At 43.4% G+C, this 27,678-nt stretch overlaps 1 protein-coding gene across 1 annotated transcript in view; it reads right to left on the bottom strand.

Annotated features, from left to right (window-relative positions):
• Positions 1-10,807: 10,807 nt before the first annotated feature.
• The window catches only part of LOC104329309 (visual pigment-like receptor peropsin), a 30,384-nt gene continuing 13,513 nt past the window's right edge, over positions 10,808-27,678 (bottom strand). Inside the window, exons 3-6 of the mRNA XM_009934414.1 lie at positions 17,260-17,359; positions 15,093-15,197; positions 11,911-12,134; positions 10,808-11,245 (exon numbers count right to left, since the gene is read on the bottom strand). Of these exons, the coding sequence (XP_009932716.1) occupies positions 10,808-11,245; positions 11,911-12,134; positions 15,093-15,197; positions 17,260-17,359 (867 nt within the window). The remainder of the gene's footprint in view (positions 11,246-11,910; positions 12,135-15,092; positions 15,198-17,259; positions 17,360-27,678) is intronic.

Below are 27,678 nucleotides of genomic sequence, written 5' to 3'. Positions count from 1 at the left end.
GAAAGAAAAAGGTCAGTTCAAAATGGGGGCTTCCTATGTTCAGCTGTAGGCTAGGATGGCAGGACACTTCTGCTCTTTGAAGGTCGGTGAGTTGAATGCTGTAAGTCCTCTAGACCAATAGATAAGGTAAACCTGCGGTTGTGATTAAGTAGAAAAAATAATTTCAACACTGTTAATGGCTGCCCAGACTACAGCTAATTTTTACTTTGCTTACTGTGCAAGATCCTGTATTAAAAAAGTAAGATAAACCTGAGTTTTTCAATGCAGAAGTGCTGTGAGTGCATTCTGCTATTCAGAAATCAACCAGATTCTTCAGGATTAGAGACAGCTGAGGCTTGTCATCTTCATTAAAAACCTTTGGGATCTGCAGCTGAGAGACCATATGCTGAGCATCCCTAGACCTGACTGTGCCCATTGAGCTGCAATGTATCTTGTTGGGGGAAGTACAATTCCAGATTTTTGCAGACAGAGGCATGAGGGATAAGTCTTTAGGTTATTGAGTAGATTCATGGAGAGGGTCTTAATTGGAGAACATAATTTTATGAGGCCAAAAGTATCATTCCAGGTATAGATTGTGGCAATACAACTAGCATTGTTAACCATTTCTGTTGCATATAGTTGTAAATGAAGAATGGCCCCAAATCCACATTGTTTTTGCAGAAGGGCTTAGGGGAGATTACTCTCAGGAGTAGTTTTTTTGATGCGTACGCCAGGCCTATGCTTTTCTGTTAGCATGGTAAATGCTTAGAGGGCTCTTTGTGGGCAGAATAGGTAAGAGCTAGCATTGTGGGAACTCCTCATGTTTCACTATTCCATGGGGATGCTCCATTTTCATGGGAGTTTGGATGAGGAAAAGCAATTAGGAAAAACTTTGCCTGCTTCTCAGTAAGAACTCTTGCTGAGAATTTTTATTAGAAAGTGTTTTGGTGTTATATTCACCCTAGTGCTAGCCTGGTCTTTCCTCACAGCCTTCTAAGAGAGAGTCAGCTTTTCTCACACTCTCTGACCCTACGTGCTCTACCTCTTGTACAAGTTCTGACTTCTTTCAGAAGCTGAAATGTTTAAGACTTTCTTGTGAGTTTAGCCAAGGTTTTGTATGGACATTTGTCTCCCAGAGAAAAGATTGCCAGTTCAAGCAGTACTATAGCTCACCAAATAGGCAACAGCTCCCCAGACACTGGTCTAAGCTGCACTCCCAGCCTGCCAACCCATGAAAGCAATTTGCAGGGCAAATAAACCATGCTACACCTCTTGTCCTTGCAGATGTTTGCATGCCTTGGTTGGATTGTGTCATCCCAGGAAAAAGCGAAATATGAGATAAGCATAGCAATTTTACTGTCTTTTACATGTTGCATGACCAATATGAGTCTTCCTTGGCTTACCAAGGTGTTCTTGTACTTTGATAGTCAGACAGCGATCAGCGACTTTCATGATGCTCTACCATCCCTCCTTTGCACTCCCTGTCCATGCCACCACATTAAGGTGTATTTTCAAGACTGTGTATTTCCAAGAATGTATAGTGTCTTTCAAATAATAAGGTGCATCATCTCTCCAAACGTGAATGTCTTCCCTTGCCATGGCTCCAAGGATGGGAAATGGTCTGGTAATAGCTCCTCCAAATTGTGGGGAGATGTGGGTCTTCTCTCTGGAACTAGGACTTGAACATTCAAATCGTTGAACTGGTCGTTTGCCTGGGATGATTTTTTGCTGATGGGACATTTCATAATGCTTCCGTACTTGACATCCTCTCTGCGAAGGAAGCTGAAGGCTGGGTTATCAGTTAACAAGGTATAAGTCAAGGATGAGCTAAAGCCCGTTTTCTGTTCCCTTGAAATCCATGCACAGGCCACATGCTGTCCCAGGGACTGGCTAGCATGTTCTCAGAGAAGTTAATTTTGGTCATTTCATACAGCAGTTTATCAATGATACGAAGCATGCCCTGAGTTCACCAAGTTTCCCCCACTTCTCTGTATGAACTTTACATGACACGAACCTATTTGAAATTTATCTTTGGTGTGGGGTGAAGCTTTGCCAGGTCACATCACCACAGAATCACAGAATCACAGAATCACAGAATGGTAGGGGTTGGAAGGGACCTCTGTGGGTCATCTAGTCCAACCCTCCTGCTGAAGCAGGGTCACCTACAGCAGGCTGCACAGGACCTTGTCCAGGCGGGTCTTGAATATCTCCAGAGAAGGAGACTCCACAACCTCCCTGGGCAGCCTGTTCCAGTGCTCCGTCACCCTCAGAGGGAAGAAGTTCTTCCTCATGTTCAGACGGAACTTCCTGTGCTTCAGTTTGTGCCCATTGCCCCTTGTCCTGTCACTGGGCACCACTGAAAAGAGTCTGGCCCCATCCTCCTGACACCCACCCTTCAGATATTTGTAAGTATATATTAGGTCCCCTCGCAGCCTTCCCTTCTTCAGGCTGAACAAACCCAGCTCCCTCAGCCTCTCCTCGTAGGGGAGATGTTTCAGTCCCCTCACCATCCTTGTAGCCCTCTGCTGGACTCTCTCCAGTAGCTCTTCATCTTTCTTGAACTGGGGAGTCCAGAACCGGACACAGTATTCCAGATGGGGCCTCACTAGGGCGGAGCAGAGGGGAGGGAGAACCTCCCTCGACCTGCTGGCCACACTCTTCTTGATGCACCCCAGGATCCCATTGGCTTTCTTGGCAGCCAGGGCACACTGCTGGCTCATGGTTAACCTGTCGTCCACCAGGACACCCAGGTCCCTCTCCGCAGAGCTGCTCTCCAGCAGGTCCACCCCAAGCCTGTACTGATGCATGAGGTTGTTCCTGCCCAGGTGCAGGACCCTGCATTTGCCTTTCTTGAACCTCATCAGATTCCTCTCTGCCCAACTTTCCAGCCTGTCCAGATCACACTGAATGGCAGCACAGCCTGCCGGTGTAAAAGACGGGCAGCAAGACGTGCTCGCGCTCTCATTTGCACTGCCAAACATGATTCTTGACATCGTACCCCCTTTTGCAAATACTGTGACAGATGTGACATGCACAGGGGCCTCCTGCTCGGGCAGCTTGCACTGATCTGGCACTGGACCCAGCAGATGTGTCTCCAGCCACATGCACACCCTCCAGGGCCATCCCAGCTTCGCCCGGGCACTGGGTCATTCCAGCAGCCAGACTGGCTGCGTACAGTGCCAGAGGCTGTCAAATAGCATCGAGAGAGGGCGTTCACTGCAGTGATTTCTGTGAGTCCTTCTGCTCCCATTTTCCGAGGTTACATCCTATGACATAATTAAATGCTGCGTGTTTGTTCTCCCCGAAGGGGTTTTGTCTCATTCAGTGAGCATTAAAGATGATGATTATTGGCACAGACAGCTGGTAGACAGTTCTTTTATTTATATTTATCATTCGGTGAAGCCCTGATTCTTGTGTTAGCAGTGGGATTATTGCTTTCCTTTTAGTAATTTTCTTATTGTTATATATTCTTATTGTATTACTATTTGGACATCCCTTGAATCCTAAGTTTATTCTTGTGCTTCTCCTGCACATCAGGAAGGATGCATTCTTGCTTCCCTCTTATCATGAACTATTATTATATAGACAGATTACAAAAAAAAAAATAATCCAAGGCCAAACCTTTAAACTGTTAAATACATATTTGTATACTCAAAGCTCTAGATAAAAACATAGGCCCAGATGACAGGCTCCTGTTCTCTGCTGCAGTTACTCCAATGCACTTAGCTACCTGTCTTAACTTGATTATGGGTATATGAAGTTTTATAAAAGTCTTCCAGGCACAAAACTTCTTGCCAGATCCATGTATATATGTATCCAGCAGTACCTTTACTCTGTTCTTCTGGAGAAGATCCCATTTTCAACTTTCATCCTGCTTCATCTGGAATCATCTAATTGCTGTGTCCCAGAAAGTGGGAATATATGCTGACCACGAGGACCTTTGAGGTATTTTCTTTCCCAGTTGCACAGTATTGTAGCTTTCCTTATTCCTATATCATCAATGCAGGAAGGGATTTGGGGCCAGCTACTGTGGAGTCTTTGCTGCATACAGGAATTAGGCACTTCAGACTACATGCTAGACACAGACCTGTTTGACCCTGCAGGCACCTCCACTTTGGTCTGCAGAGTTCCCTAAGTGCTTGCAAAAATCCTTTACATTTGTTGGTGTGCTGAGAAGATTCAGACTCCAAGCCTTCACCAACCTGAGAGGTCAGCAGAGGGATGCACAGCATTGCAAGAGAACCTGGTTTGCCAGTCTGGCTTACCTCCAGGATAGTTGAAAATATAGATGTTGTAGCATTACCTACCTTTTTGATTATTGCCCTGGCGTGAGAGCATTCGCCAGGGTAGACAGAGAACAATGTTCTTGTCCAGCCCTACCCTCAGGAAGGGATTTTGTCTCCTTCTCGCTCTCCTGAGGAAAGTGGCAAGCCACAGGCCATGCTTGGATGGGCACACTCTGTACCCCTCTTCTCTTGTCAGTCTGCGCAGCACAGAATGAAGGATTTAGGGGGTGGAGAGAAAGCCTGCAAGGGAGTGCAAGCCTGAGTAGTTCACACTGTAACTAAGTCACTGTCTTAGGGTGGTGGAGGGGGATTTCCTGTTTTCTGGTCTCTGCTACAAGAAATCCTTTTACATGAGTCATTAGAGAAAGAAGCATAATAGCACTGAGAACAGGGACTGGACTGCAGTGTGCTATCCCACTTCCTCCAGCTACACACTCCAGTTATTCATCTTACCATTAGAAATGTCAAAGCTATTAAGAAATGTTACTATGTATTTCAAAGTGCTGACACCCTAAAGGATTTTCAGCTTGGCAAAAATGCCAGCAGGGGAAATGTGGGCCCAAAAGGTTTTCTTGGGATAAATAAACTAATGATTGCTATAACTTCCCCCCCCCCCCAACCAATCAGAAGAGGCTATTTTTAAATGTGGAAATTGAACAGAAGCAATCCTGGGTTGATTGTTTAAACTCTGTATCCCAAGTGAAAGTGTTGTGCCAGTGACAGGGAGGTTGGTTATCCCCCTGAAAGCCAGTACTCACACATGTGAGTATTAATAAGTGTACTTCATGATTAATAACTGCAGTGGTTATGGTGTAATACTGATATGTTGATAATTATGAATAATATTAATAAGAACAAACAATCACATAAGAGCTGATGAGATTTTGATACACATGTAAATACATGAATTGCGTAATCATTAAGAACTCACCTACTGAGTGTACTCGTCAATAGCTAATCAAAGCAGTTGGGAACTGTTTGGAAATGAATATGTAGAGTAGCTGTTGTGGGTTTGCATGGCAAGGTTTTGGTAGTGGGGGGGGCTTCTGTAAGAAGCTGCTGGAAGCTTCCCCCATGTCCGATAGAGCCAGTGTCAGCTGCCTTCAAGATGTACCTGCTGCTGCCAAGTCCGAGCCCATCAGCGATGGAGGTAGCCCCTCTGGGACAACATAGTTTAGAACAGGAAAAACCTGCAGTGGCACAGCAGTCGAGAAAGACAAGTGAGTCTATGTGAAAGAAACAGCTCTGGAGACACCCAGGTCAGTGAAGAAGGGGGAGGAGGAGGTGTTCCAAGCGCTGGAGCAGAGATTCCCTTGCAGCCTATGGAGAAGACCATGGTGAGGCAGGCTGTGCCCCTGCAGCCCATGGAGGTCCACTGTGGAGTAGGTATCCACCTGCATCTTGTGGAAGACCCCATACCAGAGCAGGGGGATGCCCAAAGGAGGCTGTGACCCCATGGAGGGCCTGTGCTGGAGCATGCTCCTGGCAGGACCCATGGGAAGGACCCATGTTGAAGTCTGTGGAGAACTGTCTCCCATGGGAGGGACCCCATGCTGGAGCAGGGGCAGAGTATGAGGAGTCCTTCCCTCGAAAAGGAAGGAATGGCAGACACAACGTGTGATGAACTGATGGCAACCCTCCATTCCCATGTCCCTATGCTGCTCAGGGGAAGAAGGTAGAAAATCAGGAGTGAAACTGAACCCGGGAAGAAGGGAATGGTGAGGGGGAAGGTGTTTTTAAGATTTGGTTTTACTTCTCACTATCCTACTCCAATTTGATTGGTGATAAGTTGAACTTTTTCCCCAAGTTCAGTCTATTTTGCCCTTGATGGTAGTTGGTGAACGATATCTCCCTGTCCTTGTCTCAACCCTTGAGCCTTTCATCATATTTTTTCTCCTCTGTCCAGCTGAGGAGAGGGAGTGATAGAGCAGCTTTGGCAGGCACCTGGCATTCATCCAGGCTAAACCATGACAGTAGCTAAATGCATATTTTAGAGGGTGGCTTAAGGGCTTCAAGATCTTTGCAGAGTGACTTTACTATGCTCAGGCACGTCAGTTTTGCTGGAGTGCTTTAATGATGTCAACAGGGCTGTGAGTACAGAAATGGATAAGGAACAGGTATTTTTGGCTGGGTTTCTTACATCTAGAGCAAAAAAGGGCTAACCTTTGTCTCAGATCCTGCTGGAACAAGCCAGCAAATGTTGAGAGCATCTTTTGGAAATAGTGGAATTGCTTGGCCTACTGCCTTCTGACAGATGATGCTACTCAGCTTTAGGGTGTTGTACATGAAACCAACCCCAACAATTACAAAATCTCACAGTAATATCCAGGGCTGAGCAAGAGAGACAGAAGGAGCCTACATGCCGGAATTTCTATGCCAAATGGAGGAAGAGCTGAATATTGTTCTCCTACCTCATGACAATACCATTTGGATACTATCAATAGTCCTGAGATCTCATTTATGCAGGCTGGCACTAATCCATTCGATATAAATCACAGCAAAAAAGGCCCCTGGTAGAGGTAGTGGAAGAACCAGGTCTGATTAGCAAGCCCACACTGCTTGCCTGCTGTGTGTCTTCACACAGGACAAAGTGGCAGCACTAGGATAGTGTGTCCTCTCTGCCTTTGGCACACCCATTGGCTTTTGGCATTAGAAAAACATGAAAATACAGTGTTTCTAAAGAGAAAGAAGTGGGACCATGTCGTCCTTTGCTTCCCCAAGGTGAGTGGGACCTCCCTTGTAGGACTATCACAGACAGAGAGTGTTCCAAGCTGTGGCTTCCCAGGAAAGCACCCTGGTCACCAGAGTATCAGTCAGGACAAGAGCCTTCTTGCATCTCTAAGGTCCAAACTCATCCACTGTAAAAGAAAATCCAAGGTTGTGGGGAGCAGCAAGGTTATGGGGAGGAGTAATTTGACTCCAGGACTCTCTGTGCTCTTTGTACCATGTTCCGTTCTTGCTAAGTAAAAACCTTAAGACCCTATCATCCCCCTTCAGCATATCCAGACAGTGTCTATACTTGCTGACTGTCTTAAACCCCTGAGCTCTTTGCTTGTCCTGGGCAAGCAGCATGGGTTTGGTGGGCAGAGGAGCCCATCTGTGGAGGAAGCAGCAGGGGACAGCCTTGCCCAGGCACGTGTGGGTCCAGAGTCCAGGTCAGCAAGTGAGGGACAGAGGCAAAGTGTTTTACAAATTGATTTGTGTTGGTTCACACACTTAAAATGCTGAAGTGCATTCCCTTACCTGCACTCGAGCAGTGCTGGATTCTGGACCTGTTTTCTGCCTTCAGTCACTTGCTGGTGTCGTGGGTGCAGCTACAGGGCACTGGTGCTTTAGGGCTGGAAGCTTTTTAACCTGAATAACTTCAGTGACAAATGTGCTCTTGCTGCTACTGAACCTGGAGCACAGGCTGGTGCCTGCAAAGGCATCCATCCTCTTTTCCTCTGTGTAACCTGCAAAACCAGATATTCTGCTCTACAGTTATGTAGTCCCGTGGTATTACTGTATGTCCACAAAGGACTGTAGCCTTGCAGGAGGGAGGCCTGCCACAGTTGGTCCAGTCAAGGCTTTTTCTGTGTTGGCTGTTTCCAGCTGTCCTTCAGCAGGTATGCATCCTTTGGCTCCCGGCCCCTTGCTCCCCTGCTAATCCGGTTCTCCCCCTCTTACATTTTTCTTCTGCTTTGCTCCAGTTCTGGCTCATTTTTACTACTCCCTTATCCTCCCCCAGTCTAACCTCACTGTACATGCTCAACGGCGTATGAACGGGTAAAGATTTCAGCTGGAGTTTGGGGGCACTCTTGGAAATGGCCTGCTTGCTTTGCTTTCCCCCTTGCCCTTTTCACATCTTTCCATGTCAGAGTCTGAGTCCTGCAGATCAACAGCACTGCTACAATGTGCCAGGGCAAATATTTTCCCTAGTTATCTGTAAATTAGCTACAATACAGATTAAAAGCTAGCCTGGCATCTCTGGCCATGGAGGTTCGATGGGCAAGTGTCCAGCAGACCTGGGCTGCAGGTACCACCGAGCACCTCGTCTGATGGGGATGCGTGGCATTCCTCTTCCGTTGGAGCAGAACCCGAGCACTCTCAGCAGTGAGAAGGCTCAGTCCAGCGGGGTTACCAAGGTGGATTTTGTGCTACATCTAGAAGCTTTCAAAACTGCGCGCTAGCTTTGCCTAGCCCAGCCTGGCTTCATCCAGCTGTGACAGGATTTTGCCCTAAATGATTTCATCTATTTCTGCAGCTAGAGCATGCACTTTCATCTGGAAGCAAGCTGTTTACTTATTTGCTTTTAATTATTCATGGTAATGAAATAGCACCCATTTCTCAAAATTTTCCACAAAAATAAATACTCCTGTAGTTCAGATCCGTGGTCATGAAAGAAAACACAGTTCCCCACTGTTGCTTATAATGTTTATTTGTTTTTAACTTCAAAACACAGGTGACTTTCTCAAAACAAATAGAGTAATGGGGGAAATGAAGGCAGTCTCTCTTTGTAACTTTCCCAAGAAACACATCTGGAAAAGCATACTTTTGCAAAACAACTACATTTTAACACACCCAGACAGTGAGATTCCAATAAATCATAAATAGCAGTGAGGTTAGCGACCGACGTTGTTGGGTTTTTTTCCTTCTTTTTTTTTTCCCCTTGTTTAACTTGCAAATGGCACTGAATGAACCCACAATTTCCACGGCTAATACAGAGATATTTTACAGAAGTCTGTGAGTATGCAGTTAATTTCCAAGATGGGGAATTATGAAGATTTACCTCTGCACTTTGATTCTGTAAAACAAACTTGGGGTAATACCTGGATATCACAATATCTGATAGTCTTGCTACTGATGTAAGCCTACAGCTTAGCTATTGAAATCACTACCCTTCATTGCTACTTAGTTACGTTTACCTAAATGTTGTTTTTTACCCATAGGCAGGTACAAAAACTTTCTTTAGAAGCAGCAGTGAAGTGTTGGATTATATTTTGTAAATAGCTCTGATGCCACACTTCATCAGTACTCTTAAAACCTCAGTGTCATTTTTTGGTTTCATTGCCTGAACAACATCTCTTGCTCCACCTTAACAGTCAGGTAGAAAAACAAGTTTGAAGACAGATCAGTAAAATTAAAGCCCAGCTTTCCTGAATCTGAACGTTACAGCCAGGTCCTGCTCACCGGGAAGGTCAGGGAAGATGGAAATAATTCTGCAGATCAGTGAGGAAAATGATGAACTCACTGTTCAGATTCCAGTGACTAGGAAACACCAAGATCTACAACTCCTTGCATGTGCATAGACCCATGCAGAGGGTCAGGCACAGGCAACCGGACACATGCCCGTGCACGCAGAGGGCTGAGAGCCCCATGGTGGGCATGCCTTGGGATCCCACAAGGAGTACACGGCTTTGCTCACCAGCTTGCAGCCCTTGGAGCTGCGAAAGCTCCACAGCAATCTCAGCAGTGCTAGTCTTCTCCTAAGCCTGGGCTGTTCGGCACCACAGAGCTGAAATGATCCTCTGTGGCTCAGACTGTTGAAGAGGAAAAACACAGATTTGGAAATGTAACCTCCCAGTTAATAAAATTTAGATAGGAACACATTAGTTATTTTTGCTAGCTAATGCCTGCTCTTCCCAAGCTGAACATGAGTCAGCAATGTACACTGGCAGCCCAGAAGGCCAACCATATCGTCTGCTGCATCAACAGCAGCGTGGCCAGCAGGGTGAGGGAGGTGATTCCACTCTGGTGAGACCCCACCTGGAGTCCTGCATCCAGCTCTGGAGCCTTCAGCACAAGAAGGACATGGATCTGTTGGAATGGGTCCAGAAGAGGCCACAAAAATGATTCGAGGGCTGGAACACCTCTCCTATGAGGACAGGCTGAGACAGTTGGGGCTATTTAGCCTGCAGAAGAGAAGGCTTCGGGAAGACTTACAGCAGCCTTCCAGTACCTGAATGGGGCCTTTAGGAAAGAAGGGGAAAATATTTTCAGCAAGGCTTGTTGCGACAGGACAAGGAGTAATGGCTTTAAACTAAGGGAGGGTAGATATAGACTGGATATAAGGAAGAAATTTTTTACCATAAGGGTGGTGAAACACTGGAACAGGTTGCCCAGAGAGGTAGTGGAGGCCCCATCCCTGGAAACATTCAAGGCCAGGTTGGACGGGGCTCTGAGCAACATGGTCTAGTTGAAGATGTCCCTGCTTGTTGCAGAGGGGTTGGTCTAGATGGCCTCTAAAGGTCCCTTCCAACCCAAAGCATTCTGTGATTCTATGATTCAACGATTCACAAGTCAGTCTTACTTTTCCTGCACGCATGTGAAAAGCAAATGTTTCTGGCACTGGGTGTGCTGCCCACATCGTAATGTGCTTCATGGCATTTTGTACCTACACAGAAGGAAAATATCACTTTGCTGTCTGATTTGCTTGAGTTGTATAGGCATCAGTGCTACAGCAAGAAACAGATGGACTGGGAATTAGGAAATCAGTCAAGTGCTGATCTGAAGAGGGTCTTCCTGAACTCAAAGCAGGTGTATGTGTTAAGTGGCCACAAAATTTACAGTCTATCACATTCAACATCAGGGTTAGATGGTGTATTGAGAAGACCAAAATACGCTTCCCTGTTTGCTGGAGGTGGGGTGTTGGTTGGACTTCCCACTCCAGAATCAGGGCTTGGTGCGGGGTGCATTTCTCCTACATACTTCTCTTCTTTCTGAGAGGGCTCTTGCTGTTTTTGCTTGAGGTTTTTGAAACGTTTGAGCTTCACAGGGTCCTTGACTTCCTTGGCACAATGGAACAAGATGAAAATGTCTCTTCGAAATTTGGAGCTCATTCCAAAGTAGATAATGGGATTGTAGAAGCTGGCAGACTTAGCAAACAAACTGGCAAGGATGCTGGTAAGGTTGGGCACAGGGTGACCATAGGCAGACCATATAGAGATAACAGCATATGGTGACCACGCAATAATGAAGGCTGTGCAAATGACAATAGAAACCTAAAAGACAGAAAAAGAATAGTCTTAAATCTATTCTGGAAGACTGCATGAAAGAAGCAATACACTGGGAATAGTAGCTTAGACACTTCGCTGGAAGGGAAACACTCAGGTTGACCTGAGGCTATGGCTCACAGGAGAATATAGGCAAGCAAAAGGTTTGCTTTGATGGAGCCAGGCAGACCTAGAAACTATATATTGAAATTTGGCATGGTGGTGTGCTTGAGCAATGCGTCATCTAATACAAGGAAAATAGCTGCAGCCCCCTGCATGTTTGTGTGAATTCAGAAGTTTTTGGGTAGACTTAAGTCAGTGGTAAGTAAATTGCAAGCTCCACTGTAACTTCTGTGTATGCTCAGAAATAAGGTAACTTCTGAAAGGAAAGAATGTATGCCCAACCAAATTTTTGGTTTTGTGCTGTATAATCCACTGCAATTATATTTAGACGATTTTTCACATGTGATGTGGCACCAATGTTAGCCTACTGAGGGGATAGGAGTTTTCAAACAAACCGCATACTCTTCACTGAGTTCAGACTGTCACTAATCATGATAGCGAAATGAAATGTGACTGATGGGTTTTGTTCTCTTCTGTTCTAGTTGAGACCAATTTTTGGAAAGACAGACTTCACTGAGATAAATCCCACCCAACATGAAACCCAGACTCACCCTGGTGACGTCCCTCTCCATTCTCCTCTGTCTGTCTGTGGGATCACCCAGTCCTGTTAATGCATGGCTTAGCTTGACAGTGTTGATAATTGACACATATGAGAAGACCATGACTGTGACAGGTAGGAAAAAACAGCAGATAAAAATGGAGACAATGTAGGACTTGTAGATTGTAGAGAAGTTGGCTTTTGCCCAGTCTATCTCACACGTGCCATACATGCGATCTGGAAAGCAAAAATAAGTTGGTTAGCATTTTTAGAACTTCTATCTGCTTTTGAGCAATTAATTTATCAGTTCAAATGTTGTATTTTTCTTCTGCTAAGCACTAAAGAATGGATTGATCTTTCTGATTTAATGAATGTGACATAATTTCCTACATAAGGAAATTTTCAACACCAGCTAGGCTGTAACTAGCTTCAAGAGTATTATCATTCTGTCCAGTTTAGATTTCCAGTGTATACCCATAATGCACAAACTGTTGTTTGAAGACAGGAAATTGTGATATTTTCTTAGAGAAAAAAATGGTAATCATTGAGTAGGTCTGATATTCTTGAGTGTTATCTACCCTTTTTCGGCATAATCTTCTCCATAGTAACTTCCTAAGATGAGCATTGTAGCAGCATAACAAGCAATTGTAAAGAGGCAACATGCCAAATGTAGAAAGTCACTACTCACATAGCAAAGCAGGAAATAAAATATTGAGGATTTTTTAATAGAAACAAAAAGGCAATGAAATTTTCACTGTAGTGAGAGTCATGAAAGCAAATTGATACAGCTAATGATAAAGATTATGGAGAGATGAAAGGTATAAATAAATGCTTAGAAAGATATGAGACATTTTGCTAAACAGGAAGCATACAATTCTGCAACTATAGAGAAGCTGCACGCTCTTAAAATGAAGTCCGGCAGATCGCAGGATCTGCAGCTAGTGGGATTCACAAAAGGCCACCAGCTGATCAGGTACTTGAGGAAAAGACAGTGGGAATAAGGTGCAGTCTCTGCTCAAATACTTTTATGAATAACAGTTGACTTCTTCTGATGTGTTTGCAAATGTGTCCTGATGGAAAACTTGAGTTCGATAGCATTAGAGGTTTTCTATAGATTGTGAATTGTTGCTTTTTCTTTCTAAGTGGAAAAAGCTGTTTTTTTCTGACAGCTATGGCAGCAAATTGAATTGCAAACAAATGAAGCATGAACCAAAATTATGTAAGTCAAGTACTAACAAGTCCTGGAGATACAATACAGGTGAACCCTGCATGATTTAGTGCTGACATCCAGTGATAATTCTGAAGAAAATAAATATCCCTTAATTCCTCACAGAAGATAGGAGGTTTAGAGAGGATGAATTAAAGGAGCAAAAGATTAAAATCTCTCTTATGATTCTTCTCAAAAAGAGCTCAGTATTTTTATCACCAAAAGCTCTAGGTGTTGCTGGCTGGGTGTGTTCAGTAATAGAAACAGATTTTTTTCTCCTTTGCCTTTTTCATCAGTAGACCTCCAGATTCAGAAAGATAACCGCAAAAACTGGCTGAATTCCAGGTTTCTGGTTTGTGAAAACTTTTTACTGAAAAAAGAAAGCAGCCTCCAGATGACATGAAAAGAAAATCCTGCAGATTTTCTGCGAGTCACAATTCAGAGCTGTGTTCCCCCCGCCCCCCGCAGGGACACTGCCAAGCTGCATTTCCAAAAATCCGTGGGGTCCTGGGGACCCCTGCAGTGCTTGTGTAGAAGACACAGGTCCAAGGCAGGCAGATGTAATGCGCTGCAGTCTGCCGGCACCCACAGCCCGCTCCGCTGCCTGTGGCCAGCCTTGCCATTGCTGGGCTCCCACATCTCCCGGGGTGCCCTCGATGGGAACGTGTTTAAAGTCAGACAGCCCAGGAACCTGAAACCGCTGTGATTCTCCATAGGGAAAAGTGGTCCTAGAAGTGGTCTTGAAGACCACTGTCAGGGAGGGGAATCCAAAATACGAACAGGATCCATGGGGGCACTTGGATGCCCTGACAGGGCAGTGATGCCTGAGAAGTCCCTGGCTCAAGGTTAAGGCCAAAAATGAGATCCTTCTGTGAACGAAGAACTGATGAGATTAATGTAAAAAGAAAACGCAGATCGCCAGAAGATACACAGAAAATGAGCAGTCCAAACCCCCCCAAGTTTATGACATATCCAGAGTGCCAGAACATGACATAAAATGAGAACAATCTAATAAACAGTCTGGTTTTGTCTCATATAGAAGTTCTATTGAGCCTAATATCCTGGTAGCATTTTGGTTTTGGAAGGACAGAAGACTTAACCAGTCATAGAAGTGGATGCTTTTCTCACATGCGTATTTCAAGGGTCCAGAGACACCTCAAAGCTTGTGTGTTTAATGAGGATGTATTCACATAGCTGCTTTAATATGTCTTCACAGAATTCTCAAAGGATGCAGATGCCTACAGGATCCAGGCAGATAACTGCTGGACAATTTCAGTTACAGGATTTCAGTTGTTAGGACTCCTGAATGATTAACACTTGCTCCTAGAGATTTGGGTTTTTCACTTTTTAGAGACTTCATTTGAGACAATTTCTCCAACTTTTTCTTCTGAAGAAATTTTGTGGTGTGGAAATATCCCTTAGACATTGAAATACTGCCATGTTCACTATTCAAAATTTTTCCTTCCCCCCCCCTCCTTTTTTTTTTTTGCTATGGCTTTATATTGCACCCTAAGAACTTCTTGGACTGACAGACTTTCTGTCATCTTTTTCTTCTGCTGCTATGTTAGTTTTCATATTTTCAGCAAACTGTTTCATCAGATCTTTTTGGTTTGTCTTATTATAGTTTCAAGTTTAACTTGCTGGAACTTGTGTTCTTTTCTAGCTTCCTAATCTTGACAGTTTTTGAAGGATGTCTTCTGATTATTTCCTTTATCTCATTGCTTAACCATGCGAAATATTTCTAGCCCCTCTTTTTTCATAGGTAATATGCACTTGGTCCAAGTCTTTCCTGTGATATCTCCAAAAAAATCTCTTTATAGCTGACACCAAAGCACACAACACTGCGTATGTCATGCATGATGAATGATTTTCTCAGTTCCACTGATAATCGGTCTGGCTTATCACAAACAGCAAGAAAGAAAGGTAAGAATCTTTGTTCATTCAGGCGGAGAGGTGCCAGATAAGTATGACTGAAAGATACCTGTTACCTGTATAACTGCCCCAGCCAAGTAATGGTGCTGCTGACCAGAAGAAAGCTGCTACCCAAATGAGAACCAGAGCCACCGTCATACTGCTGTTGCTGATGCAGTGACCTGCAATGGCATTGTTTAGTCAGAAAAGAGTATCTAGGAAGGCAAACATATCTCTGAAATCTGAATGCACTCTTATACCAACAATTGATAAGGAAAATACAGCTATTTAAAAAAAAAATTAAGAGAAAATAATGCATATAAACAAGAAAAGCTTAAATTCAGAAGCATCTGTCCAGCTTGTGTTCAAGACCATTTGTGAACAGTGGAAACAAATGGGTTTTAAGCAGGAGACAATATGTTTGTTGAGCACTGCAGAATTAGTAAATTCTACATTAGACTTCTGTTTTGCAATTTTGTAAAAAGCAGGAAACAGTTAGTTGTATAAGTTTTACACAGAAATAAACAAGATAAGTCTAAATTCAGATGATTTTCTTATTCGCTTCAAGGTTTTTCCTTTTAAAAAGGAGAAAATATATTAGCTATAATATATATTATATTTACATTAGCCATTCAATACAAATTACTTAATCTGTTCTGCTGTTGCCATACGTTGTGGTTATTTCTTCGTTTATGTGGGAAATATTTATGCATCCACCAATGTCTGTTCCTTCATATTTCTGTAAAGTTATACTGGGTACTTGCTCAGATTTCCTGAAGAGGCAAACATAAATTATGCACACCCTCAGATGGACATGTGATACAGCTTTGCAAAAGAGAAACACGGGTTTTAAATACGACTTCATAATATGCAATGAACATAAGCTGTAGAATTCATCCCAGTGAAATTCTAGCAGTTGCAACATGTTGTGTTGAAAATGAGCTTCAACAAATGTATCATTACAACAAGCTGCTGAAGAACTTCCTGTGGAACAAAGACCTCCCTGCAGAAATTCTTTTCACAGCTAATATTACTAATGCTATTAGAGAGGAATACTCCTATAATGCATTCAGTGTATTTATGCATGCTTTACCTGTGGACATGAATAGGTTCCTGCCTGAAAAATGGTGTAAGCCAGTCCTAACAAAGGCATGAAAATTGATTCCAGGATGAACGGTAAGGAAAAGTTTCTACTGATCGTGTGAAATGGAGTGTGTGAGGCGAGTGTGGTGATGTAAAGAGGTATAAAGGGAAAGGGGCAGATGATAGCATGTTTATATAGGCTTGCAGATGGGGGTTTCACAGGGCAGGAAACATGTAAAAGCCCTCAGACTAGATTTGTACAGTGGGACACTCGTATGCGTTTACAGAGGCATTTACATCAAAGGTTAATAAATAAATGAAATTAGAAAAAAAAGCCCACCAGAAAGAGAGTATTTGGTAAAAGATTTCTAGCATTGGAGAAAGTAATGAACGGTGGTTGTTTGAGATATTCAGGTTACAGCTCAACAGGGCGATAGAGAAGGAAGAAGTGCAGGTATGAGGCTGTAATCATGCTTTGCAGACCTGAGAGACAGGCAGGAGACAGGGACCGTCTGGGCAGAGTCAGGTCACAGTCAGTTCTGGGGATGGTGGGACTAATTTTCATCTCCCATGGTATGAAGCTGTTCACAGGGCGGAGGTCGGAGAGGCATGTGGGGATGGCAGGCTGCACAGTGCTACAAACGCTGGAGGTAAGATGTGCAAATCAATGTTCCCAGCACCATCTGAAGCAGTCCATGATGCCTGCTGTGCTCAAACCCTGGAAACACACCCTGAGGAGTGAAAATATTTGGATGTAGGGCAGCCTTCAGAACCATGGGGCTTCTCAACAACTGGAAACTTCCCAAACATCATCTCATTGAAGATGAAATTTGCTTCTTACAGTGAGATCCAGACAACAGTGTATGCATCACTTAGGAGTCATTTAAGTTGCATTTTGAAGAATACAGAGGGGCAGCAGGACCTGTGGTATCTTTGGCACAAGGGTGAATTTAACCCATGGTGACCAAAGCATGATAATTTGGCTCTTATTGGGGTTAACCCTGGAGGATTCTATGCAAACAAGTTTGTAATGTAAATGATTGTATTGTGTTCTGGTTTCCAACGCATCTAATTTATACTTGATATATCCTGTGACTGAAAGAAATAGAGATTTGCACCAGGTTCAATGAAGGCAGAACTGGACCTGCCTTTATTCCTTACCTCTCTCAGGATGGCAGCCTTTGATGTAGCGAGTCACACTGATTACTGTGAGGGTGTTAATGCTAGCCAGGCCAAAGAGAAGCGTCAGGAAGCCATCAACCTGAAAAACAAAGCAGTGTGCAGGATGTTCTCTTACTGCAGATTGCTGAAGGGGAAAAGAACCAGAGGGATTTCTTCTGTTGTTTTCATGTTAATGCTCTTCAAATTTTTTTCAGAAACGCAACTAACAGGGAAATATAAAATGTCAGGTGCAGTTATCTTCTATAGGATCAGTGAGCAAGCAAATGTTTAAAAATTATTTAAGTGAGTGTTCTGTCATGTACATGAAATAAACAAGAAAATACACCCTTACATCTATGCTTTCCTAAAATGACCTGCCAAATGAAGGAGAAAAAGATTGAACTGAAAAGAACAAAAGCCCTGAATAGACAATAAGACACTGGATGCAGCTGCCCCACTGAGGCAAAGCAAACATGCAAACTGAACCCACGAATTTCAGGCCAAAGAGGAAACAACGTAGGAGGTAATGGGCTTGGCTAACCGAGAAAAGCTTTTTAAAAAATTAAATAAAAACAACCATAGCTAAATCGTCCAAATAGATTGAGTCTCAATATTAGTGCTACTAACTGCCTGCTATTTATTAAGCCCTGACCCTCATCACCTCTGGCTGACGCGGGCAGAGCCGTACGGCTCTGTAGGCTCCCACCAACGTCAGTGTCCCAGCGACACAGCACAGGACAGTTACAACTCTGAGCTTCACTCATGGGTCTAGGGAGGAAGCTGCTGCTGACTGCAGTGGAGATGGATGTAGTCATCTGCTAGGGAGCACCATATGACGGAGAAATGATCCAGGCAGAACGCTGAAGGCAGTCCTTTTTTTGAAAGCTTGCAATGATACCCCAAACTGGCCAGAGCAGAGGTGCTCTTGGAGGTGCCGGTTTTACACCGAGTGAAGCGGGAATATCAAGCAAGGGTCTCTGGACCGTAACTTGGTATTCAAGTGGTAAAGCGGAAAGGCACATCATTATTCTGCGGGAACAAACTCTGTCTTTGTGTGAATGGCCACAACTCCCATGGAATTCAGTTTCTCCCAGAACTGAATCTGGGCCTTTTATCCAGGCTTAAAGCTGAGACCATGGCCGATTGTATAAATTAAATTGGGTGAAGGGTTAGGAAAGGGCTGCTTCATCATTTCTTTCATTGGTGGTTTTTCTTGCCACCAACACCCCTATATATTGACTCTATATACTTCTTAATGCTAACTTTTACAGACTCACCACATTTTAAATGCATGCAAGTCTTGCTACTATGACAATCTACATCCACTTGTGGTCCACTTACAGTCAGCTCATGCTGGGTGTATAAATGCAACCACGCCTACACCAGAAAACAAACTTCCTTGGATATCTCAGCCACTTAGTAGATGCTGCACTTGACTGAATTTGGCCCACTGTGTGCTGTGGAAATAGTGAAATACCTGGATATGCAAATATGCTCTGCATTTCATCAACCTCGTATTGGTGCAAACAGCTGCCACTTCTCCATTTGCTCTAACAATGCTTCATAAATGCAGAAAACAGCATGGCCAAGGACTACTGAGAAACCACATGGCATAAACTTTAGTTATTAGCTTACAAAGGAAGCGGTATTTCAGCAATGATGCAAATAAACACTTTGAAATTAAGTCTAAAGAGCTATGAGATTGAATACTAAAGTAGCAGGACAAGCTTCTCAGTGTGTATCACAGTATAGCCCTCCTATGCTGAAACTGGTTGAGTTTTTCTGAAATAGATGGGTCTATATTTTATCACCTGCAGATGTGACCATTATTCTTCCACCCCCCTCTTCCCTGACGTCAGACCAGAGAGAGACAATTATATTAAGTTATTAGTTCAAATAGCCCTTGAGCACAACTATAAGGGAGGAAAGATTGTCATGAGGACAATCTTTTTAGTAGAGACAGCAGTGACAGGAGGAGGGGTAATGGTTTTAAACTAAAAGAGGGTAGGTTTAGGCTGGATATAAGGAAGAAATTCTTTACAATGAAGGTTGTGAAACACCGGAACGGGTTGCCCAGAGAGGCAGTGGAGGCCCCATCCCTGGAAACATTCAAGACCAGGTTGGACAGGGCTTTGAGCAACCTGATCTAGTTAGTGGTGTCCCTGCTCGCTGCAGGGGTGTTGGACCAGATGACCTCTAGGGGTCCCTTCCAACCCAAAACTTTCTATGATTCTATGATTCTATGATTCTAAATCAGGTCTACAAATACACTACTGCCCTTTACTATTTAAGATGAAACTCTGTCACCATAAAAAAGAACAAGCCAAAATGTTTTCTTTGGAGTGCTGCCTTGCTAAAAAAACCCGCAGCTTTGCGTAATTCAACATAGTTCATAGGACCAAGCTATCCGTCAGCGTCACGTCTCATTTTCATGCTATTTCATAACTTTCAGCACATCATCATACTGTTGCTCCGGCTAGCGTGGGGGCTGTCATCAGAGATTTGGCCAGGGCCACACGGTTAGCAAGTGGCTAAGGAGGCAGCCGGCTGCCGGGGGCGGCTGTGCGCACTGCCCCCTTGCTAGCCACAGGCTCGGCGGTTTAGGGACAGGCGATGGGTGACATGCCACAGAGGAGAGGGAGCTCTGGGGATGGCAAGAGTGTTGGGATGAAAAGAATAAAGGAGGTCAATGAGGCGGCTCTCAAGCTGCAGAACAGCCCATACAGCCTGTGCATATGCCATTTCCCAGCACGGCTTTCAGGTCTGCGATACTTCTGCATTGCTGCCACTAAGACAAGTCTTCAGAAGAAAAAGTGCGATCTTACTCTAGCTGTAGCCAACCTACTTCAAGCATAAACCTACTGGATATGAAAGAAATATCTGTGCTACTTTTTCTGCTCCTGAACAGACAACACTGACTGTAGGTAGCAACCAAAGCGACTGCTTGGAACCCAAAGTGGTTAGCAACAGAAAAACTGCTTTAGCATAGTCCCGAGTTCTATAGACAGAGATACTAATATATGTAGGTTAAAAATATATATAATATTCTCATTTTTCTGCACATTTAAAGATATCTGGAATGACAGCCAAAGAAATACTAGAGTGGTAGATAACAGTTAATTACTCTGGAAGGTTGATGCTCTTCACTGGTTCTGGTTTTCCTTTTCTTTAATCCTACCCCCCAGCCAGCTCCTTCTTTTGACTGTCATAATATTTCCTCCATTTTTGTGTAATGCAATCTTGTCCTTCCTATTATTAATTATGCTTAAATAGCAGCAGTGCTAACAGGCAATAGTGAATTCTGACATAAACATGAAGTTGACTGTATGGTAATTTTGATCCACCAGATTTCCTTTTTACCCATTAAGAAACAGAAGTACATTAGCAGTTTTGAAAGCTTTTCTCTCAGTGCTGTACCAGTATTACTCCCTTGGCTGTACAGATACTCACAGAGCTTGCTCATTATCTTTATGTTGCCTTGAAGCTAAGACACAACTGAAGAAAAGGCTGTGTTTTTTCTGCTTTGTACTTGTGCCTGATTTTAAATCTCACTAATGTTCTTGGTGAACTATCTACAGCCCACAATACATAAAGCTCCCATGGCACGCAAATTTGTTTCTTAAGCTTTGCTTCAGCGCAGGGAGAGTCAGGAATCCCCAGCGCACTTGCAAATTTTTAGCTATGAGCTTGGGTGTACCCCACTTCCACCACCTTTAATACTTCTGCATCCCTAGTGAATTCATAAGGGCTGTCTTCATTTAAAGCAGACAGAGTAAAATATAACCTATTGTTCTTACTACTGCATTAATCCAGGTTTAATGGCACAAAAGCAGATTAACAGAAGAGCTATTACACTTCAGTTCAGGCTGAAACATGGATCTCGCCAGCCAGAAAGGCCGTGTCACTCCCTCCTCTGGCCAGCTGGAGAATCTGTCGCAACTTCCTGAAGTCCCTTTGTTTCCTTTCAGAACCAAAATGTCCTGTCTTTCTCTTATATTAAATATGAGATAGGAATACGTAAAGAAAAAGTTAAACTTTAAACAGGGATGATTTTTAAATTGCACATGTTTAAAGTTTTTAAGTTCTTAAAGTGTGTACTAAGTGAGAAAATATTCCACTTGAGTCTGATGACAACATAATTCTCCCATGCCTCTAACATATCAATAATGTGTCCCCCGAACTATAGGAACTCTTCTGTCAAATGGAAGAACTACCAAGGTTTGTAATTAAAATCAGTCTTCACAGGAGACTTCTTAATACTCCCGATGCATGGTGTTCCTAAAGCACTCAAATTGTTAAAGATTTACTGCAATCCAGGAAGTGAAACAGCTTCATCATTTACCACAGTTTCCACAACGTCTTTCACTCGTGTGACATTGCTCTGCTATGGTTGTGTTCTGCCATTTAAAATGTCTCAGCAGGCTTCAAGTGTAGCTCTTCTTAGAGGTGATTGCATTAGCCCAAGCCATTATAGGTCTCCGACACAAATGGCGCTTCATTTACTAATACACAATGAGAACTGATCTGCTACAGGATTAGACAGTTTAAACCATTAAGTGAGAGCATCAGACACTCAGTATTTTGCATTCACCGAGTAATTAAACTTTTCTATTGATGCCATGTATTTAAAAGACAGGAGAAATATCAATGCAATGTTTAGGCTATACAATTATGTGTACAGTTAGGTAATTGTATTAATTATACTATATAGTTAAATGTACATTTAGTGCCAGGTATTAATACATGCAGGTCAGGTTTTGGCTTTAGTAATGTTAGGGAATGCAGAATAAATCTACTCATTTTCTTGTAGTCTTTTTAGTTTTATATGCTGGGTTAATCAAATGACATTCAACATATACTTACTTGGGGCTGACTTTTAGCCATTAGAGTTGTAGCCCTCTCAGGTCACAATTTATACTCATAGTAGTACATGCACCTATCAACAAGCACAGTTATGAATACAACAACCCCACCGCGTGCACTTCACTTAAGAGACAGAAATTTCTTTCAGGATTTCCTTACACCTCCTCATCAGATTATAATCTTACTTCAGGTACCCTGTGTCCACATGCTCGGAGCACCTGCTTTCTAGCTCTGGGTTGACACTGTGGGACCACGGCAGGTTTTGTCTCTCCTATCCACCCATGAAGAATGAATGGAGAGGAAGCAACCAAGCCTGTAGCTCATGCCACCCGATGATCCAGAAACAGTGAAAGATTCCCATCTTCAGGTTAAATGCTGTATTGCCATTGTCTTTCTGTGAATTACTGTATAGGGAAATCAAGAAGCATTAGATGGGAAACTCTAGCATTGCCCTCCAGGAACACCCGTGCTACGCTGTGTAAAACTTTTTTCAGTGGACCTGAGCCAACACTCCTCTCCACTTCGGTGATGTTAATTGGGAGCTTAGTTGTTTATTGCTAGCAGTACCACTAATACAAACAAATACCTAGACAAATAAAAGAAGAAAACAACCTCATGAGTCACCTGTCTCACCTTTACATTTCTACAGAAAACAAGGCTTGGCTTCGTGGCCTGTGGTGATCCTACCCCAAAAACTGAGATCCATTAACACCAGATTAAAGTCACACTTTTAATTTCGAAGTGAAGAAGTACTATCTTTGCCTTCTCAGAACATCATGGTAAATGTTTCTGGAGGCTTCCACGTGTCTCGAGGAAGCAGGGGTCCCACAGACTGCTCATAGGCTCTGCCAGGGCAGCCCAGGGATTACAATTGACCCTCCACATTCTCCAAAGTGCTATCACCTGTGATGTTTCCCAGCAAGGAGGAATCTGCTTAAGTAGCCACCATCAGGTTAATACAAGGTCATCACCTCTGATTGCTGGCTGAATGCCTACCGGTGAACTTTTTCTTCTGCTCATAAAGCTCCTAGGCACAAGGCAGGCCAGGTGAGCGATGGTACCAGCTCAGCCATGAAGTGGCCAAGACAAGAATGTGCTACATCCCTGAAAGCCTGGAAAAAGCTGCTTCGCTACTAGGAGGTCTCCTCTTAGGCTGATGGTCTTGGATCCTCTGGATCCTGTACCAAAATAATCAGAGAAACAGCAGACAACAGATTTGTCCCAAGAAAATGCTTATAGTCCTGAAATGGGTATGGGCTGTAAGGGTCTTCACATCACAACTGTGTTTGATAAGCTGGACCTGACAGCTCCGTTAAGGAGAGTCACATGCATTGCCAAGGAGTCCTGGGAGAGCATAGAAAGGAATATAAAAGATACAGATTATTCTTGGCTTTAAAGAGGTATCTGAAAAGCCACCAGGTGCAACGTCATCCCTTCTGCAGGGACAGTGGTGTGGAAATACTGGATGTCGTGTCCTCTACAGCCCACTGCAAGCAACAGTCATCTTGTCATTATTTCAGTCAGCAGAGATCAGGGTCAGGACCGCACTGCTTCCTACACGCTAGTGGTGTACTGACTTAATGGAATACATATGTGTGAAATAGAAGATGAGTAAATGTGAGGTAGGACTATAAGGATACTTACAGATATTATCACAGTGATTTTTAAGTTTCATATGAAATTTTGCTTAAAAGTCAGTGATGTGATATGGCACACAAGGAGGACCCAGAAGAATACGAATTGTTCAGCCCTGTGGTGAGAAGAGCTTGAACGATGAAGGTAAGTGATCGACAGCATTTTTTGAGAGAAGACCTTTAACCTCTTAGCAACACACATCAGCTCAGAAGAATGAGGAATGCTACTATTTTCCACAGAAGGAAACAAGCAAAGCATGATTCAAAGCCCACTGAGAGAAAAGGCTAGCGCAGGAATCAAAGTTTAGGCTTTTGAAATTCCCGGTTCTGTAGGATCACTCTCAGGCAACGAATGCCCTTTCCAGGCAGCAGCATGTGCTTTGATGCTGTCCTTGGGTGGCATGGGACAGGCTGTGTCAGACTTGTTAAACAAGCAGACAGATAGTTTGAGCATTCACAGTTTTTCAAGTACCAAATATATAACTTCCCTAATTTGTCGCAATTGGCTGCAGAAATAATCATTTACAGGAAAATGAGGGAGAATTCATGGCTAATAAAAACTGGCGTACCTTCCCTGCAGTCGCATTAGTTACACTGAAATGATCATCTGTGTTGCTAATGATTCTGTTTGTGCAAAGGCACAGTTTTTCTCACCTTCCCTGCAGATGAAGTATTTTTCTCATTAAAATTTAACTCACAGATGTCTACATGAATTGCTTTTACCTCGTTAACTGCAATGTGCACACTCTTTCAGATTATATCAAGGATGACCAGAAATAAAGAAATGGGAAAGACTAATATCTCTGCAACTTCTTTTTTCCAATATCTAAATCTCAGTTATTCAATGAAGCAAGAATGAGGATACATTCCAATGTTCATAGTATTTGAGATATAAAAATTGCTCAGAAAAATATATCTGGGAGGGGAAGATTTGTGTACCAGGGTACAGACAAAGTAAAGGGCACACTTTTTTTCAATTTATTTTATAGATCAGTCTCCACATCCTACCTTTCACAGTGAATCAGTGTGTTAAGGTGAGCTGAATACAGAGCTAATGTTACACAGCTTATCTTCAGCACCTTTAACACCTGCTTTATCTGTTAATGCTCTTAGTGCCAGTTCCATGATTTGACTTTGGGTTATTTTCATTTAACTGAAATGTCAGGAATGATAAACTATGTATAGGTAAAATCCCAGCAATATCACACCACAGTACTGTGCTAGGATAGTCAATTACTATTTTTCACTTCCTTTTTACATTTGGTTTAATGTCTTTTAACATCTTACAGGTAGATAGCTGAACATTTTTCAGCTAAGCAGACTTTAGACCACATTCCTGTACTATTACAGTTTGAGAAAAAAAAAAAATCTGTTTTCTTCTTCCTCAGCCTCAATCTTAGAGCTACATGCTTGGACACTGGGAGATGCAGTGATATTGCAAGATTTTTTTGTAGCAAGAAAGATTGACCTAGCTCAGTATTTAGATGGGAAACCTCTGTCAAAGTTAGATACTGCAGAAAGCCGTGCTGAGGACGAAGGTGCTCCTGCAGCATGCGTTCTGTCTCCACTGCATGCGAGCACTAGTGAACTTGTGGTGTGTCTGCACAGACAGTTCCCCACAGGGAGAGAGAGGAGGAAAAACGTGGAAGAACATTTGAGTGCTCTCACACATGGGCAAGGACAATAACCAGCAACCATCACTACATCTCCCCGTTGCCAGCTTGGAGGGAGGGTGAGCAGGACCAAATCTTTATCCACCTTGGCAGATGTTGCTAGGAGTAAAGATGAACAGCTTGTGGATTTGTCTGGGTTTTATGAGTGAGAGCTCTGTGGCGAGCAGGGGACTCACAAGGACAGCTGCTGGGGAGGATGAGAGGCAGAGCTGGGGGTGAGACACATATGCAAAGGGTGCTTGTTACCCATTGGGTGAGTTGAAATTGGGATGATTTTGCAAAGGAAAAAATGAATGTATGATGGAGCAATATGAATGGGCGGTTGTGCTGAAAGAAGTTTGATGAAAAATGCATACAGATACCTCAGTAACCTTCCAAGTATTGGGAAGGAAGGAGGAAGGAAGCCTGCAAGCTTTTATTTCGGTCCTTTCTGTCTGCCATTAATTTTATTACCTGGTCATGCTGACTGCTAAGCTGCTACTGGTCAGTCATCTCACCCAGAATGTGAGGGAACACCATAACACATACTGTAATAAATAAACACTGTCTTGGCATTTACAAGTGCATAAAATCACAAATTGAATCAACTGCATCAATAGTCTAGTTATGTCAACAATTGGTTGGTTTTACCCTTGGTATTAAATAGACAGCAATCAATGTCCTTCAAATCTACTCTACTTATAAAACAACATAAATGCCTTCAGGGTTTTTGATTTATCAGACAATTTACAGAACATTTTGTTACAAGAAGAAGGTATTAATCTTCTGTTTCCTCCTCATACAAGATTTAGCAATATTTTACAACCTGTGTATAGGAAAATAGATAAATGCATATTCTGAGAAAGCAAATGCTGAAGAAGATATAAAATAATTCATTCAAGATTACAAGTCATACCCTCAAAAATTCTGGAAAGAGCCCATATACTTTTATCTTTATTGATCTCAGGATTTCCTACTGTTGCAATTTTCCTTTTGGTGTTTCAGATCCCCACCTCTAATTTTTAGAAAAGATGGACATCATCACTTCTCAGAAATGTCATACCAGACCTCTAAACATTTAGTAACACCAGAAATGATGGATTTGTTACACGTCTACAGGAGGCAGTGACTGGAAGCTGAATCTACAAGAGGGAGTAAGGTCTACCATGCTCAGCTTTGCAGGGTTGCAGCTCTGGTTGCTTGCCTGGTGCACACGCAGTCGTGGCTCCGAGCTTGACTGCTCAATTGGATGTGGCAAAAGCTAGTGGGCAAATGAGGCTCCTAAAGTAGCCAACAGAACAAGGTCAGCAGCAGATCTTACCTCCCTTTTGATTTTTAATGCCTTACTCCAGGCTTCAAATGATCGGAATTGCTTGGCATTCACAGCCATATCCTTCCCTTAACTGTGCAAGACCTTTCAAAAATTAAGCAGTGTCACAGTGAAAAGCAGAGGGATTGTTGATCCATTCTCCCTTTTCCCCCATGAAGGGGGCGGGAGAGCTGAACTCACTTTCTCCATCCAAAGGTGCTTAGATCCACATTCCCTGCCTAGGGACGTAAGCCCCAAGACTATTCATTGTATGGGGATGCTCCACTGTCCTTAAAGCAAATACCAGGGCCAGAGACAAAGAGAAACTCCCTACGTGAGTGGTCAGGCACCTGTTGGAAGGAGGGGAACCCTTCTTGTCCAACAGCAGCATTGTTCAAGCAGGGCTATTGCAAGTCCAGCTTTTCTTAGAGATCCTCACTGGTCTGGGATTTCGGCTTGCAACTTGTTCAGCTACACCATGACGATTCAGAAAAGTCTGTTAAAGTGCAAGGAGTCCCAGACATCCCCGAGGGTCACGTCCTCCTCAATGCATGCACGCGAAGTCTGGCACTTCGCGAAAATTTTGCACTTCCTGGCCACACCACGCCCTTTCAGGATGCGCACATGCAGCAGGTATCGTGCTGCCAGGCGAACTGTGCACAGATGAATTCGGGGTAACAGAGTAAAACAACATATGCATGCAATATGGGGCTCACTGCTGCTCACTACATCGCCGGCTGTTTCTGTCCAGGGTATGCCAGACAGAAACACTGTACAAAACATCAAAACATTAAGCAGTGCAGGATTCAAAACCAGGTTTCCTCACTGCTGTGTAGCAAACCCAGTCATCTCACTCTCTGCTGCTCCCCTCTGTGGCTTTATTATTCCACACAATACAAAGCAGCTTCTGCAAAAGAGGGTGAGGGCAGACCCTTCCAAACTGGCCCTTGGTGGGACAGCG

The sequence above is a fragment of the Opisthocomus hoazin genome, chromosome 2, assembly GCF_030867145.1.
Source record: "Opisthocomus hoazin isolate bOpiHoa1 chromosome 2, bOpiHoa1.hap1, whole genome shotgun sequence".
NCBI lineage: Eukaryota > Metazoa > Chordata > Aves > Opisthocomiformes > Opisthocomidae > Opisthocomus > Opisthocomus hoazin.
Note: the sequence above shows the minus strand (reverse complement) of the source record. Positions and strands in the feature narration are given on the sequence as shown.